Source organism: Peromyscus eremicus, chromosome 3 (genome assembly GCF_949786415.1).
Source record: "Peromyscus eremicus chromosome 3, PerEre_H2_v1, whole genome shotgun sequence".
NCBI lineage: Eukaryota > Metazoa > Chordata > Mammalia > Rodentia > Cricetidae > Peromyscus > Peromyscus eremicus.
Genome location: NC_081418.1, coordinates 99,484,682 through 99,508,355, shown reverse-complemented (window position 1 = coordinate 99,508,355; position 23,674 = coordinate 99,484,682). Strand labels below are relative to the sequence as shown.

Genomic DNA, 23,674 nt, shown 5'->3' with positions numbered 1-23,674 from the left:
AACTCCTCAGCCCCTTTATCATATCTCACCCACCCCAGCACAGACCATCACCATGGCAACCCTTCCCACCCGCTACACACCCCAGAGCCTCAGTTACATCGACTTAATGACACAAATCATCTACATTATTTTATTTATTTATTTGTTTGTTTGTTTGTTTGTTTGTTTATTTGTTTGTTTGTTTTAAACCTCTTTTTATTGATTCTTTAGGAATTTCACACCATGCACCCAATCCCACTCATTTCCCAGTCCTCCCATGTCTGCCCTTCACCCTTGTAACCTCCCCCACAAAAGAAAATAAAAAATTTAAGTTAAAAAAAATTCTCTCTGTTCCTCTACCAATCCCAGCAATCACATCTCAGTTCCACTGTACTTGTACCGCTCTGCTCCTGCATCTTTCCTGCCTCTCCATCACATATTCATGCATATTTTCAAAAGTGGAAGGCGACTTTTTATTTCTTGTATGGCTCTCATTCTGTCACACTGCAGAGACCTCCTGCAGTGTGAAGTCACTGACATCCTGGTATTCTGAAAGAAAAGTCACCCAGCCCATCTGTCCCTCTTCTGTTGAGCTGGGGGTCTGTGCTGTCTGCACTGCATGGTAAAGTGTTCACAATAGATCAAATGAGTCCCCAGCAACCTTGGGTCCCCTTGTAAAACTCCACTTCTAGTCCCTTGAGCCCAGGAACCTCATCAGCACATTTTGTCAGCACTCATCCATCCCACTGAGGGGGTCCCCCCAGGTGTCAAACAGGGAAGTGAACCCTTGAAGACGTAAGAATGAAAACCTGATTCAGCTGGATGATCCTGGCGCATGCCTTTAATCCCAGCACTCCGGAGGCAGAGGCAGGAGGATCTCTGTGAGTTCAAAACCGAGTTCGAAGTCAGCCAGAACTACACAGAGAAACCCTGCCTTAAAAAAAAAGGAGAGAGAGAGAGAAATGGAGGAAGGGAGGGAGGAAGGAAGGACGAAAAGAAAACCTGGTTAGATTGACTTCAACCTTGATCAGACTTCAGGGAGTCTAATGCCAGGTTCATTGTCAGCATATTTAAAACAAGTACAATCTGGGGAAATGTTTCCAGGGATCAATCATTCCAACCGAGGTGCACAATAAAGCTTAAGGTGTGACAACTAAGAAACTCCTTTACAAAGTACATGTGACCATGAGGGTGGGCTCTATAGCCAAAAGGTCTAGATTCTAATGTGATTTCTGATCTATAGCATAGAGGTCAGTGAAGTACATGTGAGATCTCCTCTAAGGATGGATAACAGACCAGGGAGGGAGGAGTCTGAGATAATCATTGTAGGGAATTTGGGTGAGGTCTGCCTCCACAGATAACATAAAGGTCACCAGGTCATTAATAAAATCTATGCCCAGCCTTCTAGGCAAGAAAACAAGCATTCTGGTTTTGGTTTTGTTTCTCAAGACAGCTTAAAACTCGATCTGTAGACCAGGCTGGCCTCAAACTTACAGAGATCTGCCTGCCTCTGCCTCCCAAATGCTGGGGTTAAAGGCGTGCACCACCACCACCAGGTAAAAACAGGTATTCTAAAGCCTCCATTGAGAAGAGACCACTGTGTGTTTAGCATTCCAGATTTCCCTGGTAATCTATGGATGCAAGGATCTTTGTGCCCCCCAACACCCCACTACACCCATCAGTCTTCAGAAAGACCCTGTCATGGTTTGGATCCATGTCCGTCAAAGACCCCCAGTCTGTGGCACTACGGAGAGATTATGGATCTTTAAGAGGTGGGACCCAGTGGGAAAAAAACTGAGGGTTTTGTTTGTTTGTTTGTTTGGTTGGTTGGTTGGTTGGTTGGTTGGTTTGGTTTTTGGAGACAGGGTTTCTCTCTGTAGCTTTGCGCCTTTCCTGGAACTCACTTGGTAGTCTAGGCTGGCCTCAAACTCACAGAGATCCACCTGGCTCTGCCTCCCGAGTGCTGGGATTAAAGGTGTGCGCCACCACCGCCCCAGCGAAACTGAGTATTCTTGAAGAAGCTACTGGGACTCCAGCTCCTCCTCTCTGCTTCCCCAGCTGCACACTTTGCCACCGTGTGCTACCTCCTACAGGCCCAAAAGTGACAGGCAATGGTTCATGGGCTGAAGCCTCCAAATCCTTGAGCCAAAGCAAAGCTTTTCCTCCCTTCTAAGTACTCACTTATAGTAGCAGAAAGGGTACTCACTTATAGTAGCAGAAAGCTGAGCTCTCCTCCCCTCGAATGCTTCCACATTCAGCTCATGATATGTTTCACAATTAGCAAAGGGCTTTCAGCCTCTGTGATAGAAAGTTGACAGGAATCATAGGGATGGGCTAACCAGTTCATTTTACAGGCAATGAAACCAAGTCCCAGACAGAGGAAAGCCCAAGGGCCAAAAGAAGAGCCAGATCTCCTGGAACTGAGTTATAGACAGTTGTGAGCCACACGTGGGTGCTGGGGGTGGACCTGGGTCCTCTGCAAGAGCAAAGTTCTTCTTCAAGATTTATTCATTTTTATCTCATGTGTATGAATGTTTGCTTGCCTGTATGTCTGTGCCTCTATGAGTGTACAGTGCCAAAAAAGGCCAGAAGAGAGTATCTGATCCCCTAAAATTGGAGTTTCAGATGGTTGTCAGCCACCATGTGGGTGCTAGGAATCGAACCTGCGTCCCGTGCAAGAGTAGCCAGTGCTCTGAACTGCTGAGCCATCATCTCCCCAGCCCCTTAATTCCCTTCTTGTCAGGTCTTTTGTCACAGCAACAAGACTAGTAACTTAGATAGTGGCCACTGCTGAGTCCAGACTGTTCTCCACGCCATCGCTGTTCGGCTATGACAGCCACACTAATAAGAGAGGGAGCGAAAGAAACACAACACTGCCAGCAACAGTAATAACTGTTTACCTTGTTCCTCACAGCCACAAGCTCACAGCCATCACCACACCTGGGAGTTAATAACCCTGTCCACACTGCACAGAGGGAGGAAGGGTGGTTCCAGCACTGGAGGCCGCAGAGTTAGAGGCTGAGAACACACAGCTGGATGCTCAGCCCACAGTGGAATCTGCGGACTGGGTTTCCTCAGCTCCAGACTTCATTAACCATCCCGATCATAATCCAGAGTAGAAGATCCTAACTGGGGGGCTAGAGAGATGGCTAAGCAGTTCAGGACACACACTGCTCTTACAGAGGACATGAGTTCACTTCCCATTACCAACCTTGGGCAGCTTACAACCACCTCTAACTCCAGCTCCAGAGGATCCAACACCCTCTGGCTTCTTCAGGCACCCATACTCACATGCACCTACACACACACTCACATGAACCTACACACACACTCACATGAACCTACACACACACACACACACACACACACACACACACTTAATTTCAAAAAAAATTTAAGAAGGGGTGGCTGGAAACATGGCTCTGTAGTTAAGAACACTTGCTCTTGAAGAGGACATTGTTTAGTTCCCAGAACCCACACGGTAGTTGCCTGTAACTCCAGTTCCAAGTGATCCAGTCCCTTCTTCTGGACTCCAAGGGCTCCTGCATGCATCTGATCCACATATACTCATGCATGCTTATACACAAAAAAAAAATCAAAAAAGGAGAGAGAGAATTTACAACTGTGCACACCTCTCTCTCTCTCTCTCTCTCTCTCTCTCTCTCTCTCTCTCTCTCTCTCTCACACACACACACACACACACACACACACACCCCTGAAAGAAACTTTCACAAAACAGTTCTTCGACCCTTACTGTGCACGATGTACTAATTCAGTGCCTTCTGCTCCGTCATGGTCTGTTCTGCTTTGATTGCTACAGCACTGGTCACACTAAGTAGGAACCAGAGACCCCACACAGAGATGTCGGAGGCACCGCCTGCTTCCTGCTGTCCTGAGGCAGTTGCTAATCACACCAAGTCTTGGGAGTCCCTAGGGGCCACCTGAACCTCTGTTACAAGATGTACCACATGGCCATTACCCCTCTTGAGTCTGATCACCTTCTTGGGATTCTAAACGCATACATGCCTCTTCCCCGGAGTATTCAACCTATCTGAGGGTTCTGTTGACAATCACCCCTCTCCCTGCCCTAGGGACTTGCTCAAAGTTGGGATATTTGTATTCTAATTTCATTCCTCTTCCATTTTCCATACTGTCACTGAATATGTGGGAGCAAGTGGAGACCACGTAACTGACCCCAGAAGAGGAGGGGAAGGCTTCCCTTTAAAACTCCTCTAACCCTAACACTCAAGAAGCAGAGGCAGGTGGATCTCTGTGAGCTCAAAGCTAGCCTGTTCTACATAATGAGTTCCAGGCCACACAGAGTTATTAGTTTCAGACCACCCAGAGTTACACGGTAAAACCCTGTCTCAAACACTAAAAAATAATGCCAGGTGTAGTGGTGCGTGCCTTTAATCCCAGCACTCAGAAAACAGAAGCAGGAAGATCTCTGTGAGTTTGAGGCTAGCTTGGTCTACATAGTGAGTTCCAGGACAGTCAGGGATACAGAGTGAGATCCTATCTCAAATAAATAAATAAGTACTAAAAAATTAAAATTTTGAGAGGGGCTTTATTATGAGTGAGAACAGGATGAGGCTGGAGAAATGGTTCAGGAGTTAAAAGCGCTTACCGCTCTTGCAGAGGACCCAGGTTCAATTCCTAGCACCCACATGGTGGCTCACAATCACTTGTAACTCCAGTTCCAAGGGATCTGACCCCCTCTTCTGGCCTCCATGAGCTCCTGCATGCGTGTGGTGTACATACATATATTCAGTCACATGCACATAAAATAAATATATTTTAAAAGAGCATAAAAAAGGGAGAGCCAAAGACAGCTGCCAGGAGAGGCAGGGGTGGAGCAGAGAACCTCTTCAGAGAAAGTCTCCAAAGCAATCCCAAGAACAAGGGAAATATGAGCTTTTGATGTAAGTTTTGAGGACATGGAGAAGCGTTTCATATCATACGAACTAGTTCAACGCAGCATCCATGACAGAAAGGATGGAGGAGCCGAGTACTGGTCAGGACCATGAATCAGGGAATACTGGGAGGCCACAGCAGACAGCTAGCTTCTTAACTCTTGGTCCCACAGACAGCTGCAGAGAGGCCTGGCCTGTTGTCTTCAAGCTGTGGGATCTGTCCTTTAAAAAGTGACCACTGTCCTAAAGTTGGCCATGTTCTGACATATGTCAGGAGTCACTTTCCATAAATACTACAGAGTCACCCTATCTTGCATACTGAACCTAACAAATTCGTATGAGCAGAGACGTTCAGTCACATCACAGTGTGACTAACTGGGCCTTAATGTAGAGGAGGTTGCTGAAACTCCAAGATACGTTTTAGGGATAAAGGGAAAAGAGAGAAGTGTTAAACTGTGCTATTTATTATAAAGAACTTTCTATGGGATCTGGAATCATGAAGTCAGTCTCAAGAGAGACTTCTTTCCACAGGCTGGGTGAGGCGCCTTGCCCCACTAGGACTTGAATGTTCCAGAGCCTTTACCTTGTCTGCCTAGATTTTCTGCCCAATGGGAGAAAAATGGACAGTGAAGAACCCACTTCAGAGCGCACACAAAGTACTTGCAAAACATCTGGACTGTTGGTAACCGCCGTCATTGCCCTGACTCCAGCTGCTCCTGGGAGCACCCTGTAAGCCTGGCTTGAGATAGTGAACATGTCCTGCCCCACAGCCCAGCCCAGCTGTGGAGGAGCGCTGCTTTCCTCAGAGGACAATCGGTTGTGCCAGGCTTTTCCTACCCTCAAATCGGAGTTATCCTGCCATCTAGTGGCCAGTAGCAGCAAGAGCCTAAAGTCTCCAGCACTCACGCGCCAATCTTTTTCCACCCCAGGCGATTTCCACAAAGCTTTTTCTCTGTTTCGTCCTTTTTCTGTTTTTAACCTTTTTCTGTTTCGTCCACTGCAGCTTACATGCCTGCCTAGCACTCTCTTCCCCGTCTTGAGCGCCAGGCAAGGACCTTCTGCTTCAATCCAAAGATTCAATGCAAGCTCACCTCCTAGGGGAGAAATTTACTGAAACACTGGGACCGCTGCTTCCCTTCTCTGTCCAGTGGGACCACCTACAGCCCAGCTCTACCAACCAACACTGCCTGCAGCTGCCCGCCTCCTTCGCATTGAGACTCCTCTATGCACCGCCCCTACTTAGACCAGCGGCCACGTGTGTTTGACAGATGACAGCATAAGACAATAGAAAAGGGAGGGTGGAAGCACATGGCTGATAAAAGCAGTCCAGGAGCTTAGAAACTAGCATAAACACTCTACAGTCTCGATAGCCACACACCTCCCTATCCCCGCACTGCTCTTTAAGCTAATTCCTTTCACAACTACATGCAAAAATACACATCTGTCCTAACCCTAACCCAAAAGTGAAGAAAATCCATATCTACAAATAACTTCCTCAAGAGTACCCTTTACTCACAGTAACTAATAACTCGACAAAAACGTCCACCAACTGGGAAATTGAGTAAACAAATTGTGGTATACACATCCAATGAAATTCTACTCCGCAACAAAAAGAAACCAAGACAAAATAATAACTGATCAAACGGTACACCCAAGAGCTGATAATTACATTAATTGTTGGTGCGTTTTTGTTTTTGTTTTTACTCAGAAGGGACAGAGGAAGAGAGGGAAAGGGAGGAAGAAGAGGAGGCAGCCCCTCCAGGAGCTCTCTGGACACCAAAAATTTGGGCTCTACTGAAGAAGCTGCGGCAAGAGCACCGACTCCTGTCTGTAGTTGCTCAATCTGGACGCCAGGGGGCGATAGGGGCCCGGGAAGGGAGTGCGTGCTGAGCGCAAGGTGCGCGATGGCCAGGGGGTGGGGCAAGGTACCCCGGTAGACTACCCTGTGACCCGGCGGGCGGGGCGCGAGGGAGGGGCGGGGCGCGGCGCGAGGGGGCGGGGCGCGAGGGAGGGCGGGGCGCGAGGGAGGGGCGGGGCGCGAGGGAGGGGCGGGGCGCGAGGGAGGGGCGGGGCGGCTAGAGGACCCGGTACGGGCGCAGGGGGCGGGGCGCAGCGAGTGCACGCGGGCAGCGGCACGGCGCAGCTCAGGGTCGCCATGGCGGAGGTGCAGCAACTCCGAGTGCAGGAGGCTGTGGACGCCATGGTGAAAAGTGTAGAGAAAGAGAACATCCGGAAGATGCAGGTAGCGGCGCGGCCCCGCACTGGGGTGGGATTGGAAAGCTCGGGCTGGGGTGGGGCGGTGACGTTCGAGCCCAGGGCCTCGCGCGGGGCCGTTTCCTCCTGCCTGGCCTCGGCTACGCGTGTTCGGCCGCCCTTGAGGTGATCCGGCGCGAGGCCCGAAGGGACCTGCTCAGGAGAACCACCAGGCGGAAGTCTCTTGGGGCTGTCCAGTGCTGGTTCAGATGCCACGATCCCTGAACACCGTGGGCGCGGCCCTGCCTCCCTTTCCTTGCTGCCTTCACGACCTTACGACCCCACCGTCGACTGTGTGGGTTGTCCCCTAGTGGGGCGTTGACTAACCAGGCCGACCTCTGAACTCTGCTGCAGATACCTGGGTTTCAGAACGTGGTGTGTTTTTTTTTTCCGCCCAGTCTTGGGTGCGTCGTGTACCAGTGAGCTAGTAGCAACAGACAGGCTGTCGTTTAACCCAGGTTGGCTTCCAACTCTCATCTCCCTTCCTCCACCTTCGGAGTGCTGGGATTACAGGCATGAGCCACCACCCTGGTGTTTATGCGGTGCCGGATAGAACACGGGGCTTAATTAGAACTAGGCAAGCGCTCTCCCAAGTACGTATATCCCCAGCCCACAAATGCTAGGCGGGGTCATCGTCCCAGTCTTAGGAATCCTGATGATATTTTCTCAGGGTAAGTGAAGCAAAGGATGGCGAGGAACATACAGGTAGAAGCATAGCCTCCGAACCCCTGTAGTCCTTGGTGGGCTGTCCTGGGAGTCTTTCCTTTCTAACCAGTCTCTGCTCTCGCTCCCCAGGGCCTCATGTTCCGGTGTAGCGCCAACTGCTGTGAGGACAACCAGGCATCTATGCAGCAGGTGCACCAATGCATCGAGCGCTGCCATGCGCCTTTGGCTCAAGCTCAGGCCTTGGTGACCAGTGAGCTGGAAAGGTTCCAGGTGAGGAATGCGACAGAGTTCTCAAGTCCTTGAACAGCTCTCTTTGACGGGAGATGAGAAGCATTTATTCTGCTTTAGGGCCTTAGTTCTGTTGAGACTGGTGGCAGTCTGTTCGCTAACTGGTGTTCTTGGGGTTTGAAATTTTGGAAAAAGCCCTAGGAGTTGAGTGCTCTTAAGTTGTGCCATGTTTTCCCATGGAGATGAGATGTAATTTACCTGTAGTAATAGAGAGTTACCAAGGGAGTTTATAGCCAAGTGTCTGTGCCATTGGCTTGTCATTTGATGTGCTGAGCGCCAAATACAGTCTATGCTGTGTAGTATCAAACTCCTTAAAATGTTTTTTAACTTGGAGCTGTAGAGACGGCTCAGCAGTTAAGAGCACTGGCTGCTTTCCAGAGGCGCCAGCACCCACATGGTGCCTCGCAATCATCTGTAACTCCAGTCACAGGGGATCTGAAGCCCTCTTCCGCCCTCTGTGGTCACTGCACACATGTGGTGCACAGACATTTAGGCAAACACTCATACACATAAAAGGTAAAAATCTCAAAAAAAAAAAAAAAAAAAAAGTAAACCATAATCTCAGTTATTTTATTCAACTCTTTGACTGTTCCATACCTGTAATATATTTAGAGAACATTTTACCCCTTCCTCTCCTGGACCCCTTTTTACAAGTCTTCCTTTTTTTTTTTTTTTTTTTTTTTAACTGTTCACTCTGGATTTAATGAAGGTAGATTGCACGAGCAAGGGCAGTTTAACAGTGGTGAAATCACTAAAGGCAAAGGACTTCTTCCTGCAGCAACCTTTAACTGCCTACTGGCTCAGGGCTGGAGAGATGGCTCAGTGGGGAAGAGCACTTACTGGTCTTAAAGAAGACCCAGGTTGGGTTCCCAGCACCCACATTGCAGCTCACAACCATCTGCAACTCCAATTCCATGGGATATGACAACTCTTCTGACCTCTGCAGGTTCCTGCACATACATGGTGCACATACATATATTCAGGAACACAAATACAAATATTTTTTTTAACTATCAACCAGGCAGTGGTGGCGAACCCCTTTAATCCCAGCACTCAGGAGGCAGGGGCAGGAGGATCTCTGAGTTCAAGGCCAGCCTGGTCTACAGAGCAAGTTCCAGGACAGCCAGTGCTATACAAAGAAACCCTGTCTCGAGGGGGGGGAAAAAACCTGCTAGTAGTTCCTCAGCTAAGAGTAGGATCTCATGAGTTCCTCCTCTTGATTCATTTCTAAAATAATGAAATTTCCTGAAAAGTGGACTAAGGTCTGTAAAAGATACAGATTAGTGGCTAGCTCAGTACTTGCCACACAAGCCTGGCAACTTGAGTTTGATCCCCAGAATCCACATAAAATGGAAGGAGAGTAGCCAGGCGGTGGTGGTGCACATCTTTAATCACAGCACTCGGGAAACAGCCAGGTGGATCTCTGAGTTCAAGGCCAGCCTGGTCCAGAGAGCCAGCTCCAGGACAGCCAGGTAAACTCAGAGAAACCCTGTTTCAAAAACAAAAAGAATTAAGGTGTGCCGGGTGGTGGTTGTGCACGCCTTTAATCCCAGCACTTAGGAGGCAGAGCGGTGGTGGCGCACATCTTTAATCACAGCACTCGGGAAACAGAGCCAGTCGGATTTGTGAGTTCAAGGCCAGCCTGGACTATAGAGCAAGACTACACAGAGGAAACCCTGTCTTGGGGGGGAAAAAAGATGGAAGGAGAGAAGCAAGTTGTCCTCTGATGTTATAGGGCTTACCCAGCACACATGCCAGTTCACACACACAGTTTAAAAGGTGCAGATTAGAGTCAGTCCTTCACAGTGTTTGTGGTCTTAAACCCTCCCCAGAATGTCACCTATTGAACACCTGGAGAGAGGCTTCCATGGTACAAAAAACATAGTCATAAAAAGCATTAGTATTCAGTTTTTTGAGACAGGGTCTCAGCTCTATGGCCCAGAGTGGCCTGAAAATCAGAGCAATCCTACTGTGTCTGCCTCCCAAGTGCTGGGATTACAAACCTGTGACACCAGGCCCCTACAGTGTACTATAAAATCTCCTTTTCCCTCTTGGAACAAATCTTTCCATACCTTCATTTTTCTCCCTCCTTCTAAGTGTGTTTTGTGGGATTTGGAAGCAAGCACTCTTGTTCCACCTAACGTGGAATACACTTTCACACTCTGATGTACAAAACTCTTCAAAGGCCCAGCCATTGTGAAATAATAATGGCAGATTATTGCACCTTTTCATTTTGAAAAATTTCTAGATGAGATCTTTAAAAAGTTGGTTCTTGGGTTGCTATAGGAGTTTCTCCTTCCCTTCACAATCACTCCAGGCTAACTTACACTTTCAGAGCTGCTCATGGTGGTGATGAGGAGGGTACCCATGGGGCTAGGTCCAGCAGGCAGTGCTCAGCCCTCTGCCCTGACCTGTCCACACACTTCACTCCTGGTTTTCCACCCTCTAGGCCATTTACCTCTGCCTCCTTTGCTGGCTTTTCCCCTTTCCAGCCTCTGCCCAGTAGAGTATACAGGCTAGCATCGGTCCTGGTTTCTTTTCTCATAACTGTTAATATCCTACAGCAGGGCTGTCCAGCCAGAGGCTTCTGGGCCATATGCAGCCCAACATAAAATTAAAAACCTTTTTAAACTATTTTGAGACATTTTTATGTATCTTTTTTTTTTCTTTTGGTTTTTCGAGACAGGGTTTCTCTGTGTAGCTTTGCGCCTTTTCCTGGAACTCACTTGATAGCCCAGGCTGGCCTTGAACTCACAGAGATCCACCTGGCTGTGCCTCCCAGTGCTGGGATTAAAGGCGTGCGCCACCACCGCCCAGCTTTTTTGGTTTTTGAGACAGGATTTCTCTGTGTGACAGCCCTAGCTGTCTTGGAATTTGCTTCGTAGACTAGGCTGGCCTTGAACTCACAGAGATCCTTCCTGCCTATGCCTCCCAAGTACTGGGATTAAAAGCGTGTACCACTACGCCTGGTAGTTTTACATTTCTTGAGCATAAAGTTTGTAGATAGCAGAATGGCCAAGAGGAGCCAGAATGTTAGACACCCCTGACCGTGCTTGCATTCAGACCTCTTGCTTCAGACCTCACCTCACTCCTGAACTCCTGATTCACATATCCAACTCATTTCTTAACATGTCTACTATAAATCACATGTGAGCAGGAACACTTATGCTTTGATCCTCTCTGTATTTCATGTTAGAAGAAAGCCTGGCACACAGTAGATGCTTGACAAATGTTTGGATTGTTTTTCTGTAGCAAAGACAGACATTAAGGAATTAAAATGTGTGCTAGGTAGATGATTCAGGGGTTAAAGCACTTGCCACGCAAACATGCTCGGAGTTCAGTTCACCAGAAACCATTGTCTCTGGCATGGCAGCCCACCTGTAGTTCCAGCCTCGGAAGACAGAAACAGAGACTCTCTAGAGCAAGCTGGCAAGCAAGACTAGCCATATCAGTGAGCTCTGAGTTTGGGTGAGAGCCCCTGCTTCAGTGACTATTGGAAGAGCAATGGAGGGTGGTTCCCAACTTGGAGCTTGGGCCTCCACATCCACAAATACACACATCCAAAAACACAACACCACACATGAAAAATGGAAGAAAAGAAAAATCTAACAATAGTCTTTTGTTTGCTGCCACCATCTTGAATAAAATTCATTTTTTCATTCCTTTGCTTTCTAACAGTGCTTAGTCTGAGCCTTCCCAGTGGTATTTTGTTTTAGCTAAGAAAATATTGCACTTAGTAACGGGCAGAGAGGCAATCTGTATGAAGCCTGTAGCCCAGAGCCTAGCATGGGCCCAACACTCTTTAGACAGTAGAAGCCAGCTCCTCAGCCTTCTCTCTCTTCCTCCTCACCACAGGACCGCCTGGCCCGGTGCACCATGCACTGCAATGACAAAGCCAAAGACTCAATAGATGCCGGAAATAAGGAGCTGCAGGTGAAGCGGCAGCTGGACAGCTGTGTGGCCAAGTGTGTGGACGACCACATGCACCTCATCCCAACAATGACCAAAAAGATGAAGGAGTCTCTGTCATCCATCGGGAAATAAAATTGTTTGCCAGTGACCGTGGGGCTGAGGGCACGCTATTTAAAAGGACGAATGGAAGTTTAGCAGTGTTTATAAGCAGTGTTTATGAATGAGGAAAACTCAGGACACAGCAAGTTCCAGGCAAATGCCACTCACCTCTGGACACCAGTTCCTTTGCATCTGGATCTTAGAAGGTGAAGTGGAAAGAAGCTGGTGCTAAAATTTGGATCACAGCACAGGGGAGAATTCTAGATCTAAATTGCCGTGGGCCAGTGCTTGTTCTGGCAGTAGAGATTGCCCTTATACCGAGGGCTCAGATTCTCACTACATAGACATCCGCTGGTAAAGTTTGAGAAGTGTGTCTCTTTGCCAAGCTCCTGTTTACCACACACACCTTGCATGTGCTCTGAAACAACACTCAGTCGACTAGTCATTTAGAGGGAGGAAAAGGTTTCCTTCTAGATCTTTTCTGTTTGTCTTACATGCAAGGGCACAAAGTGGATTTAAGATACAGGAGGGAGAGAAGTTTGAATAGCTTCTAAAGGTTCCTTGTAAGTTTTGGCTATCAAGATGGGAAAGTCCATTTCTTCAAATTCTGTCATTCTGGAAGCCCCTGAAGAAGCAAGGCAGTATCATACTGTGCATGGGAAACAGCTTCCTTCTCTGACTTCTGTGGCAAAGTGACACATCCCCATGAAGAGCAAGGGAGTTTGATTGTCAGTCGCATACCAGTAGCTGAGAATAAACAGTCAAATAGGAACTGTTGAGAAGTACTAGGTTTGGGAAAACCTAAGTTTTACAGAATAAAAGTCCAAACCCAGTATTACTCCCTCGGCCCCTTGAATTCACAGAGCCTTTTAGAGGTGATCCTCTAGCACAAGGAAGCCTAAAAGTAAGCAGCTTGGGCCAAGGAAAGCTAGGACCACTATAGAGCTAGACAGGTACACACCTTACCAAATGCCATTTTTGCCTGGGGCTTTGCAGTGCATTGTTGCTGCCCCAACATGGCACCTTATCTTTTGGATAAGCACTATGTTGTATTTATACCAATTAATTACTTGAAACAGTGATAATACTTGTCAGTTTGCTGTCAAACCTGTGATATTTTCCAAGTGGTTTTGTTTTTAAATAAAGTTTCATGGTCTCCAACTTTTTCCTAGTGGGTAGTGATGTATCAGTATGCCTCTGAATTTTAAGACATCCTGAGAGTGCATAGTTGTAGATGGAAAGCACTAAGGGAAAGTCAGAGCATCATGGCTTAAAGTCTGTTAATGTAGAAAAGATACCCAGAGCCAACCGGTGGTGGGATAACACCTTTAATCCCAGCACATGGGAGGCAGAGGCAGGTGGATCTCTTGAGTTTGAGGACAACCAGGCTACACAGAGACCTGTCTCAAAAGCCCCTCCAGAAAATAATAGGATTAGGGGTGCATACCTGTAAACTCAGTACTTCCAAGGTTGAGAGGAGGAGGAGGAGGACCGCCCTTGTTTGAGGACAGCCTGGGCTACATACTGAGACCCCTAACAGCAAGTGGTGGAAAGAGTATACAGTTAAGACTTCTTTGTGCTGGTGGGTTTTTGTCAACGACACAAACTAGTCACATGGTATGAACCTGTTGAACTGCCTCCAACTGGCAGGTCTGTAGACAGCATGTCTGTGGGGACATTTTCTGGATGACTGAAGCGAGAAAGCCCAAGTCACTGAGGGCCTGAGTACCACCCCTGGGGAGGGGCACACCTTTACTCCCAGCACTCAGGAGGCAGAGGCAGGCTCAAGACCTCAGGGCTTTCTTGTGGTACGCCTCACGTTTTATGTACAGGGGCCGTGGTGTGCTAAGTGGGGTTCTGGAAGCAGAACTGCAGGACTATGGGTCAAGAATACTCCAGACTCCGGATTCATATCCTAGAATCAGCCTCGGCCCCTTCCCGCTACTGGTGCAGAGAAGCTATTGATTAATTTGGATGCTTCAGGAGCCCTCACCTTCGCCTGGGTACGCTGAGGAAATAAAGGACAGCGCGGTGCGGCAGCCTGTAATCCTAGCACAGGAGGCAGAGGCAGGAAGATGGATTTCAAGTCAGCTTCGACTACACGGTGAGCTCGAGGTCCGCATGAATTACATCAAAAACGGGGAGGGCATGGGAAAAGAGGAAAGGGAAGGAGAAACGACGAGAATGTAACGAGAAAAAAGGAAGGGGGGAAATTAACGGGAAAAGTGACAGGCAAAGAAGCGCGAAAGCTGCCACTTCAATTTCACACAAAGGACGCTGAGCCCAGGCCCCGCCTCTCAATCCTAGCCAGTCACTGACGACGCAACCGGAAGCGTAGCGTTGGTTCAGGCGTCCTTCTCAGTATCGCGAGATGAGAGTGATGATTGCCTCGCGCGGTAGTGACGTCAGGCATCGGCGCCCGGCCTGCTGCGCGTGCGTTTGTGAGGCCGCCCGCTCTTTTCCATCGTCCCGAGCCCGCTGAAAAGTCGCCATGAGCAAGGCCCACCCTCCCGAGCTGAAGAAGTGAGTAAAGCCGGCCGGACCGAGGCCCCCCGGCCGCGCCAACCCTCCTCCCGCCTTTCCTCGGCTGCGGCCGCAGGTCCCGGCGCTCGTGGGGGCCGGAAGTGGCCCTGAGGTCCGGTCGGCACGGTTACCGCAGTGGAGGTTCCTCGGCTTTCCCAAAGCTGAACTCTAAGCGGGCGGCCAGAGGGCTTCCTGGTTAGGGACGGGACCGAGGCTGCGGTCAACACCGAGGCGCGTCGTTGTCTGTGAGGAAGCGGAAACTCACAGCTTTAAAAAGTGCATTTGAGGGGCTGGAGAGATGGCTCAGTGGTTAAAAACGCTGGCTGTTCTTCCTGAGGACTCGTGTTCAAGTCTCAGCACCCACATGGCATCTCACAACTGTCAGACTCCAAGGTCTGACACCATCACACAGATACACATGCAGGCAAAACACCACTACACATAAAATGAAAATGTTTTTTAAGTGCATTTGGAAAGCCGGGCATGGTGGCTTTCGCCTTTAATCCCAGTACTTGGGAGGCAGAGGCCAGCCTGGTCTACAAAGCGAGTTCCATGAGAACTAGGGCTATTACACAGAAAAACTGTCTCGTATTTAAAAAAAAAAAAAATGCATTTGCAGCTGGGCGTGGTGGCGCTCGTCTAAGGGACCAGTACTCAGGAGTTTAAGGCAGGAGGATTACCACGAGTTCCAGGCCAGTCTAGGCTAAAAAGTGAGACCCTGTCACAAAGAGAAAAAAAAAAAGAGAGAGAGAGAATGTATTTGTATGTATTTCTTTTTGGGAAATACTATTCCTCTTTCTTGCCCCCTTTTAAAAATTTTTAAGTCTATAGTGAGGCAGTGTGTTCTATTTAAGTAAATGTGCACATTCTATTGCATTCATCGAGAATTCATCCTTTTTTTTTTACTTTTTTTTTTTTTTTTTAATGCTCACGGACATGTTTAATTGTGCGTATTTTTGTGCATGTGGATGCGGTGCCTGCGGAGGCCAGAGAGGGCGTCGGATCCGGTGGAGCAGTAGTTGTAGGAGCTTGTGAACCTGCTGGCGTGGGTACTAAGAGCCAAACTCGGGTTCTCTGGAAAAGCAGAAAGTGCTGAGCCGTTTCTCCAGCCCTAAGAATTAGGTTTCTGTTGCATTGTCAGACGTACACCTGCTTGCCTTCTTGCATGCAGGTTAAATTTGAATGTGTAGTATCTGGCCTGGTAATAAGTCAGTGGAGGAACATCCATTTTCTAATTGGAGACAACTAGTTTTTGCAGGGGTTTTTTCTGCACCCCGTAAAACAAGACCCAGTTTAAAGCTTTTTTCTCCTCAGACACTACTGACTGGTGTAAGCCTGTCCCATTTGTAATGCTGAGATCCTGCATAGTCAATAGACTGCAGAGTACAAGATTAATACTGGGTCATTTTTCTGGTATGGCTAAATCTGCTTTGTGTGTAGCCTGTTTATCACTGGTTCTGTAAAGACTCCAATACAGGGAAAAGATCACATTTACTAATTTTATATTTGAGTGCACATTTTTATCAAAGAAACCTCTATGTAAAACCCCTTCATTTTTAGTTGGATCTGTTAAAGATTTACTAAGCCATAAGTAAATATATAAACATTTTTAAAAGTAGAAATTACTCTACGCTGTTGATTTTATTAATGAGCTGGTGAATGAAGTCTTGTATTGTCTGGATTCATGAGAAATTGGAAAAAAAATGGTTATTGGTTTTAAACAAAAGGACTGTTCTCTACTTGTAATCTTAAATGCCCTTTGATTCTTAACAGACACTACTTGGGCCTTTCAAACACTGGAACTAGTGATTGTGTCTGTATTAGTCTTGTTTTGACTTGTTTGTTGGCTTGTTTGTGGTGTTGTGGTTGAGGCAGGGCCTTGTGCATGCTACTCTACCACTGAACTTTATCCCTTGTTCCCTGAAATTGATGCCTTTCTCATCCCTAGATTTAATGAATTTTGAAATACTGTTAGATCTGCCTCCTTCATTTTCTCATAAATCCTTCTTTTACAGCTTTCACTCCTAGTTTAGTGTAACTCAATGGTTCTTAAATCACATCTAGCCAAATATCTCAGTAATTTCAAAGTTGAGCTCCCTAGCCTAAGTGCATTCTTCTTTCCACCTCTTTTAGATTTTATTTATTATGTATACAGTGTTCTGCCTGGCACGACAGGAGAGGGCACCAGATGGTTGTGAGCCACCATGTAGTTGCTGAGAATTGAACTTAGGACCTCTGGAAGAGCACTCACTTAACCACAGAGCCATCCTTCCCACCTCTTAAAATTTGTTGCCGCAGTAAATCTTGCCACTGGTTGACTCTGCTGAAACAGTTTATCGCTGCAAAGTCAAATCCAGATTTCCTAGTCCTGAAGCCCCTCCATCTGCAGTCCAGCCACCATATTCTTACTTGGTATGTGACTGAGAACAATGTTCTAAACCTTAATGTCTTAGTGTCCTGTTGCTGTGAAGAGACACCGTGACCAATTCTCATGAAGAAAAGCATTTAATTGGGGACTCACTTACAATTTTAGAGGGTTAGCCATATGATGAGAAGCAAGCAAAGCAGAGAGACACGGCCTGGCATTGTTTGGTTTTGGTGTTTGGAAACAGGGTTTCTCAGTGTAGCCCTGGCTGTCCTGGAACTCACCACCAGTGCCCATCCTGGCATTGGTTTTTGAAACCTCAAAACCCCAGGGACAACTCCTCCAACAAGAATATACCTCCTAATTCCTCCCAAACAGTTCATCGGCTGGGGACTAAGCATACAAATATATGACCCTTTGGAGGCCATTCTCATTTAAACCACCACACTGAGCCTTGGTACTCCATCTATATAATGTGGTAATAATAGTACATGACTTGTAAGAATTAAGCATGCTCCTGTGTTTGTTGCTTTATGAAATAACTCCTATTAAAATTTAGTGTTTTAAGCCAGGCAATGGTGGTGCCCCTTTAATCCCAGCACTCAGGGAGGCAGAGGCAGGCGGATCTCTGAGTATAAGGCAAGCCTGGTCTATAGAGCTAGTTCCAGGACAGCCAAGGCTACACAGGGAAAAAAAAAAAACAAAAACAAAAACAAAAAAAATTTTTTTAGAGTTTTATAAATATTATTTGTAAATATATCTATTTCCCACTTCCATCAGACTCTGTGGCTTAAATTTATATTTGAATTCTTCTATGATGCTCTATACATTAAAACTCGATGAAGCCAGGCCTGGTAGCACAGGCCTGAAATATCTGTTACTGAGAAGCTGAGGCAAAGAACTGCAAGTTCAAAGCCAGCCTGGGTAATTAAGTAAGACTGTCTCAACAGAAAGATAAAAGAGAGATGTGGGTATAGCTCAGTGGAAGAACATTTGCCTAGAATGGTTGGGGCTCTAGATTCAATCATCAGTAGAGTGAGGGAAGAAGGGAAGGGAGAGAGGAAAGGAAAATTTCTAGCCTGTTCCTGGAAGACAGCAGTTGAAGGAGAGAACTAACTCCTTGAAGTTGTGCTATGACTTCCATGTTGGCACCATGATGAACACAAAATAAGTTTTAAAGAAATTTTAGCTAGCAGGGCTATGGTAGCACACTCCTTTAATCCCAGAGGCAGAAGCAGACAGATCTTTTGAGTTCAAAGCTAGCCTGATCTACAGAGTGAGTTCGAGGACAGCCAGGGCTATAAAAAGAAACTCTTGTCTCAAAAAAAAAAAAAAAAAAAAAAAAAGCCAATTTGGGAACTGAAGAGATGGCTCACTGGTTATGAGTGCTTCCTGCTTTTTCAGGGGATCTAACACCCTCTTTGAGTACCCACTTACAAACAACATACATTCACACAGACACAAACAGAGAGATATACAGATGAGTGAGTTCTAAACGACTTGACTTTGTCTTAATCATCTTATATGTCTATGGAATTAGATTTTCACATTTAATCCAAATTAAAGTTTCAAAGTATACTTATTTCACTAATACTTGTTGAGATCTATCCTGAACACTTAAACTTAATGCTTTAATGTTAAATAAAACACTATTAATTGGCACATCCCTGTAATATCACACACACACACACACACACACACACGAGGCTGAAACAAGAAGATTGAAAAATTGAGGTCAGCTTGGACTACAGAATTTCAGGCCAACGCTAGCTATATTTGCTGAATTACATATAGTTTTGTTATTTTAGGAATAACCAAAATGTAACAAAGTCTTTGTAATTAGTATAAATACTCACTATATTGCCTATTAAAATAGTTTAAATAGCCGGGCGGTGGTGGCGCAACGCCTTTGATCCCAGCACTCGGGAGGCAGAGCCAGGCGGATCTCTGTGAGTTCGAGGCCAGCCTGGGCTACCAAGTGAGTTCCAGGAAAAGGCGCAAAGCTACACAGAGAAACCCTGTCTCGAAAAACAAAACAAAACAAAAATAGTTTAAATATACTAGCCCACGACAACAATGTGGGACTTGGGAGCTCTTAACTCAGCACTTAAGAGCAACCTGAGTTCAGTTCTCAGCATCCACCCAGGGCAAATCACAACTGCCTATGACAAGTTTTAGGATATATGATGCTCTTCTGGCTGCTAATGACAACTGCTCTGGTACACGTACACTCATACACACACACACAATACCAGACTTTTACTGTTTTAAATGTTGTGTTTCTGTTGTACAAATTTTAAAGAGTTAATTTTTACATTGGTTTGTGGGTGTGTGTGCATGTGCCAGATATGGAGGTTAAAGGACATTTTAAGGAATTCATTCTCTGATTCCAACATATGGGTTCCAGGAATCAAAATCGGGTTTGGCAACAAATGTCCTTACCCACTGAATCTTCTCACCAGCTCTAGTTGTCTCGGAACTTGCTCTGTAGACCAGGCTGGCCTCGAACTCAGAACCTCCTGAGTGCTGGGATTAAAAGGTGTACTCCACCACTGACCTGAGCAAAATACTTTTTTGGTTTTTTTTTTCAAGACAAGGTTTCTCTGTGTAGTTTTGGAGACTGTCCTGAATCTTGCTCTGTAGACCAGGCTGGCCTCAAACTCACAGAGATCTGCCTGGCTCTGCCTCCTAAGTGCTGGGATTAAAGGCGTGCAGCACCACTGCCCGGCCTGCAAAATAATTTTTTAAGACTTATTTTATTTTGTGTATGTGTGAAGGTAACTGATTCTGTGCTTGTTTATGCTTAGAATTTTTCTTTAAGTAAATCATAATTTTTACTCTTGCTTTTTCAGATTTATGGACAAGAAGTTATCATGTAAGTTTGCCACTACTTCAATTACTCAGTTTCTTTCTGTCTGTCTTAGCAATAATTTAATCTTTGGAAACACGTCATAGAAATTTAAAGTATATAAATCATCTAATTCATCTCTATCAGGTTTCTCAAAGTTCTAGCTTGACTTTTTTTTTTTGCCTAATTTCTAATTGCCAATACCTAATACTTTAGATGATTCCATCTGTGCCTCCCTGACATTGACAGAATTAGGAGTTTCCTATGTTGTAATATTTGAAACTTTATCAATTACTGTTTCCTGTGAATGTGTAGGAAATACAGACTTAAATAGAAGCCTGACCCATGCAATGTAGTATATTGAAATTATAAAATACAGGGGATTTAGCCTTCATTTGATTCTCTGCTCTACTATATAACAGCTCTTAACCTTGAACCCTGTTATTTGGAATTTCAGTTCCTTTGTATAAAGGTAATACTACTTTACTCATTTATGTCAGAGAGGCTTTATTGGTGAGGAGTCATTGATATGGGGTCTTGCTATGTGGCCCAGTCTGGTCTCAAACTCCTTTTGAATCAGTCCTTCATTATGCCAAGTGCTGGGATTATAATCATGAGACATCACATGTAATGTCTTCATAGGATCTTAAAGGCTATAAAATATAGGAAAAGAAGACCTAAAATATTGGCCCAGTGTTGGGCAGATAGGAAGGGTAGTGGGGTCACACATCCCAACAACCTTTCTTTTCCCACCTGATCTGTGATGGATGGTTAACAGTTAAGGGCTTTATTGAAACTTCTTTTTTCCCTCCTTACAGTGAAGTTAAATGGTGGCCGACATGTACAAGGAATACTACGGGGCTTTGATCCCTTTATGAATCTTGTGATTGATGAGTGTGTGGAGATGGCAACTAGTGGGCAACAGAATAATATCGGCATGGTGGTAAGTAAAGGTGGATGTCTGGGGTCCTTTTCTTTTGTCCTTTAGAGTATGTTTTCACTTCCCTTATATCAACTTCTCAGATTAAATCCAAGTTAGTTGTCTAATGAAAGGCAAATAAAAGGAAAGACTGGGACTTTGCATTACTTCTTTGCTTTTATTTATGTACACATTCATCTGTGGTAATATTCCAGGTACCTATAGATAAGATCTCATTTCTTCAGAGCTTTTTCAGCATAGGTCTTAAAACAGTTAGCTGTTGGAAAACATTTTTTAGCTTTGCCCTATAAGAAATGGGCATACATAGCCAGGCTTTTGGTTACAGTAAAAATTCTCTAACATATATGATGCCCCAGGATACCTTGTTAAGATACAGGTTTCAGGAGCTGGCAAAAAATGACTTGGTTGTTTTTGTTTGTTTAATCTTATTTTATGTGTATGGGTGTTTTGCCTGCATGTATGTCTATGTACCATGTATATGCCTGGTGCCTATGGATTCCAAAAGAGGATGTTAGATCCTCTGGAACTGGAGGTACAGATAGAGCTAGTGCTATTAATACTGAGCCATCTCTCCAGCTCCTGGCTCAGCACTTAAGAGCACTTGTTGCTCTTGCAGAGGACTGGGTTTGATTCCTAGCACCCACACTGCAGCTCCCAACAATCCTTAACCCCAGTTCCAGGGGATCCAATGCCCTCCTCTGACCTTCTTAGGCACTAGGCATGCATATGGTATATATACATACATGCAGGCAAAACTTTCACATAAGAAAAAATTTTCATATAAAATAATCAGGTTTTGGGCCTAGGAATGTAGGTCAGTGTTATAATGCTTTCCTAGCACACATAAGGCACTACTTTGCATTCTTGGCATGGATGTTAAACATAATGACAGCCATTCGTGACAGAAAATAAGGTAAACCAGAAGCAGAGGGAAAGCCCCCCCACCCCATCACTTATTTTTTTTAAGACAGGGTCTGGCTTTATGGCCTGGAACTCAGGGTACTCTTGCTTCAGGCTCTGAAAGGGCTGGGATTACAGGTTTGAGCAATCACCATATGCAGCTGAGCTTTCATATTAGACATAGACTTTGCTACATCTATTAAGCAATAGTTCTATGGCCACAAAAGAAAGGTTTTTGTATTCCTCAGTAGGATACAGATTTTAAATTGCTGTTTGTCTTGTAGGACATGTCTTATATACCATAATCCTCATAAGTGGTGAGCCCAGATTTGTTTGTGGGATTAATATAAGGACTTTTCTTGTGGTGATAAGAGGTCATATCCTCTCTCCTCCTACACCTCCCATCTTAGTTAGGGTTTCTATTGCTGTGATAAGACAACATGATCACTGAAACTCTGATAAAGGAAAACGTTTAATTGAGGCTTTCTTACAGTTTAGAGGTTTAGTCCATTATCACGATTGGAAGTGTGGTGGCACTTGGGCAGGCATGGTGCTGGAGAGGTAGCTGAGAGTTCTACATCTGGATCCATATGCAACAGGAAGAGACTGACACAGGGCTTGGCTTGAGCTTCTGAGACCTCAAAGCCTACTCCCTATGAGCCTGTGGGGGCCATTTTTATTTAGACCACCACACCTCCCCTGGTGAAAGTAGGACCTCATCCACTGGGCTGAGTGCCCAACCCCTTGGACTTTATGATTTTGTTAAGATGGGGTAGTAGCAGGATAAAGGTAGGTAGACCCTTTTTACTATTTTACTCAGGTGTTTTAAATGATTGTTTTACATCATTTCAAATCAAAAGTTTATGGTAATAATCATTACTTTTCAATTCTGATACCAGTCTCTTCTGATAGGCTTAGGAGGCTTCAAGTTGTGCTTTGCTGCATGCGTGTGCTGCCCCCCCCCCCCTTTAAAATGGGTATGCATCCCTGGCTTTCCTGGAACTCACAGAGATCCTTCTGCCTCTTGAGTTACTAGGATTAAAGGATGTGTGCCACCGTACCTCATTCATGTCTGGATTTAAAAATTAACTTGGTCCTTGTGCCTTGAGAAAAGCCTCATTGATGTGTCATGGTGGAAAAGTATTATGATTTGTCTTTGAAATGAATTATTCTTTTCAACTGACTTTTTTCTCTAGGTCATACGAGGAAACAGCATCATCATGTTAGAAGCCTTGGAAAGAGTCTAAACAATGGCTGGTCAGAAGAGGAGTCCACATCCTTCCCCTAAGGACTGTTTGATTGGGGTGTAGAATTGGGTCATGTACATTTTCATATGAAACTTTTTGCTAAATAAACTCTTGTGATACTCAGAGTGCATTTTTGTAGTTAGGAATGTAGAAGTTGAGTGGTTACTCTTCTCTCAGCGGATCTTCTTGGCTGAGCTGTTTCATGCATTCATGTGGAAGCTTCTTGGCTCAGTGTGAAACAAGGTAAGTGTAGGCAGTTTTCCTGTGCCAGCAGCCACTCCCAAATAATCACTCAGAAACTTAATATTAATTACAAATGCTCGGCTGATAGCTCAGGCTTGTTACTAGCTAACTCTTACATTTAAATTAACCCATATTTTTTATCTATGCTCTGCCATGTGGCTTGGTGCCCCTTTTTTTTGGTTCTCTGTGTAGCTTTGGAGCCTGTTCTGGAACTCACTCTGGCCTTGAACTCACAGAGATCCGCCTGCCTCTGCCTCCTGAGTGCTGGGATTAAAGGCATGCACCACCACCGCCTGGTGGTGCCTTTTCTTAGTACAGCATGCTCATCTTTTCCCTGTGTCTGCTGGCAACTCCTCTGACTCCACCCTTTTTCATCCCAGCGTCCTTAGTTTGGTTGTCCCACCTATACTTCCTGCCTGGCTACCAGCTAGTCAGTTCTTTATTAACCAGTAAGAGTAACACGTATTCACAGAGTACAGAAGGATTATTCCATAGCAG

General features: G+C 45.7%; 2 protein-coding genes across 5 annotated transcripts; both read left to right on the top strand.

Moving 5' to 3' along the window:
- The first annotated feature begins 6,981 nt into the window (after nt 1–6,981).
- Nucleotides 6,982–12,160, top strand: Fam136a (family with sequence similarity 136 member A). 3 transcript variants are annotated; one of them, XM_059256773.1, is made up of 3 exons: nt 6,982–7,134; nt 7,941–8,081; nt 11,955–12,160. In XM_059256773.1, the coding sequence occupies exons 1-3, from the start codon at nt 7,048–7,050 to the stop codon at nt 12,141–12,143; spliced, it is 417 nt and encodes a 138-aa protein (XP_059112756.1). In that variant the 5' UTR covers nt 6,982–7,047; the 3' UTR covers nt 12,144–12,160. The 3 variants fall into 3 exon arrangements, with proteins under 3 accessions (XP_059112756.1, XP_059112758.1, XP_059112757.1); XM_059256775.1 differs by lacking the exon at nt 6,982–7,134 and adding an exon at nt 7,228–7,440; XM_059256774.1 differs by lacking the exon at nt 6,982–7,134 and adding an exon at nt 7,228–7,520.
- Nucleotides 12,161–14,473: 2,313 nt separating this feature from the next.
- On the top strand, nt 14,474–23,075 carry Snrpg (small nuclear ribonucleoprotein polypeptide G). 2 transcript variants are annotated; one of them, XM_059258143.1, is made up of 4 exons: nt 14,474–14,633; nt 19,851–19,873; nt 20,665–20,789; nt 22,883–23,075. In XM_059258143.1, the coding sequence occupies exons 1-4, from the start codon at nt 14,602–14,604 to the stop codon at nt 22,931–22,933; spliced, it is 231 nt and encodes a 76-aa protein (XP_059114126.1). In that variant the 5' UTR covers nt 14,474–14,601; the 3' UTR covers nt 22,934–23,075. The 2 variants fall into 2 exon arrangements, with proteins under 2 accessions (XP_059114126.1, XP_059114127.1); XM_059258144.1 differs by lacking the exon at nt 14,474–14,633 and adding an exon at nt 16,424–17,045.
- Nucleotides 23,076–23,674: the final 599 nt, after the last annotated feature.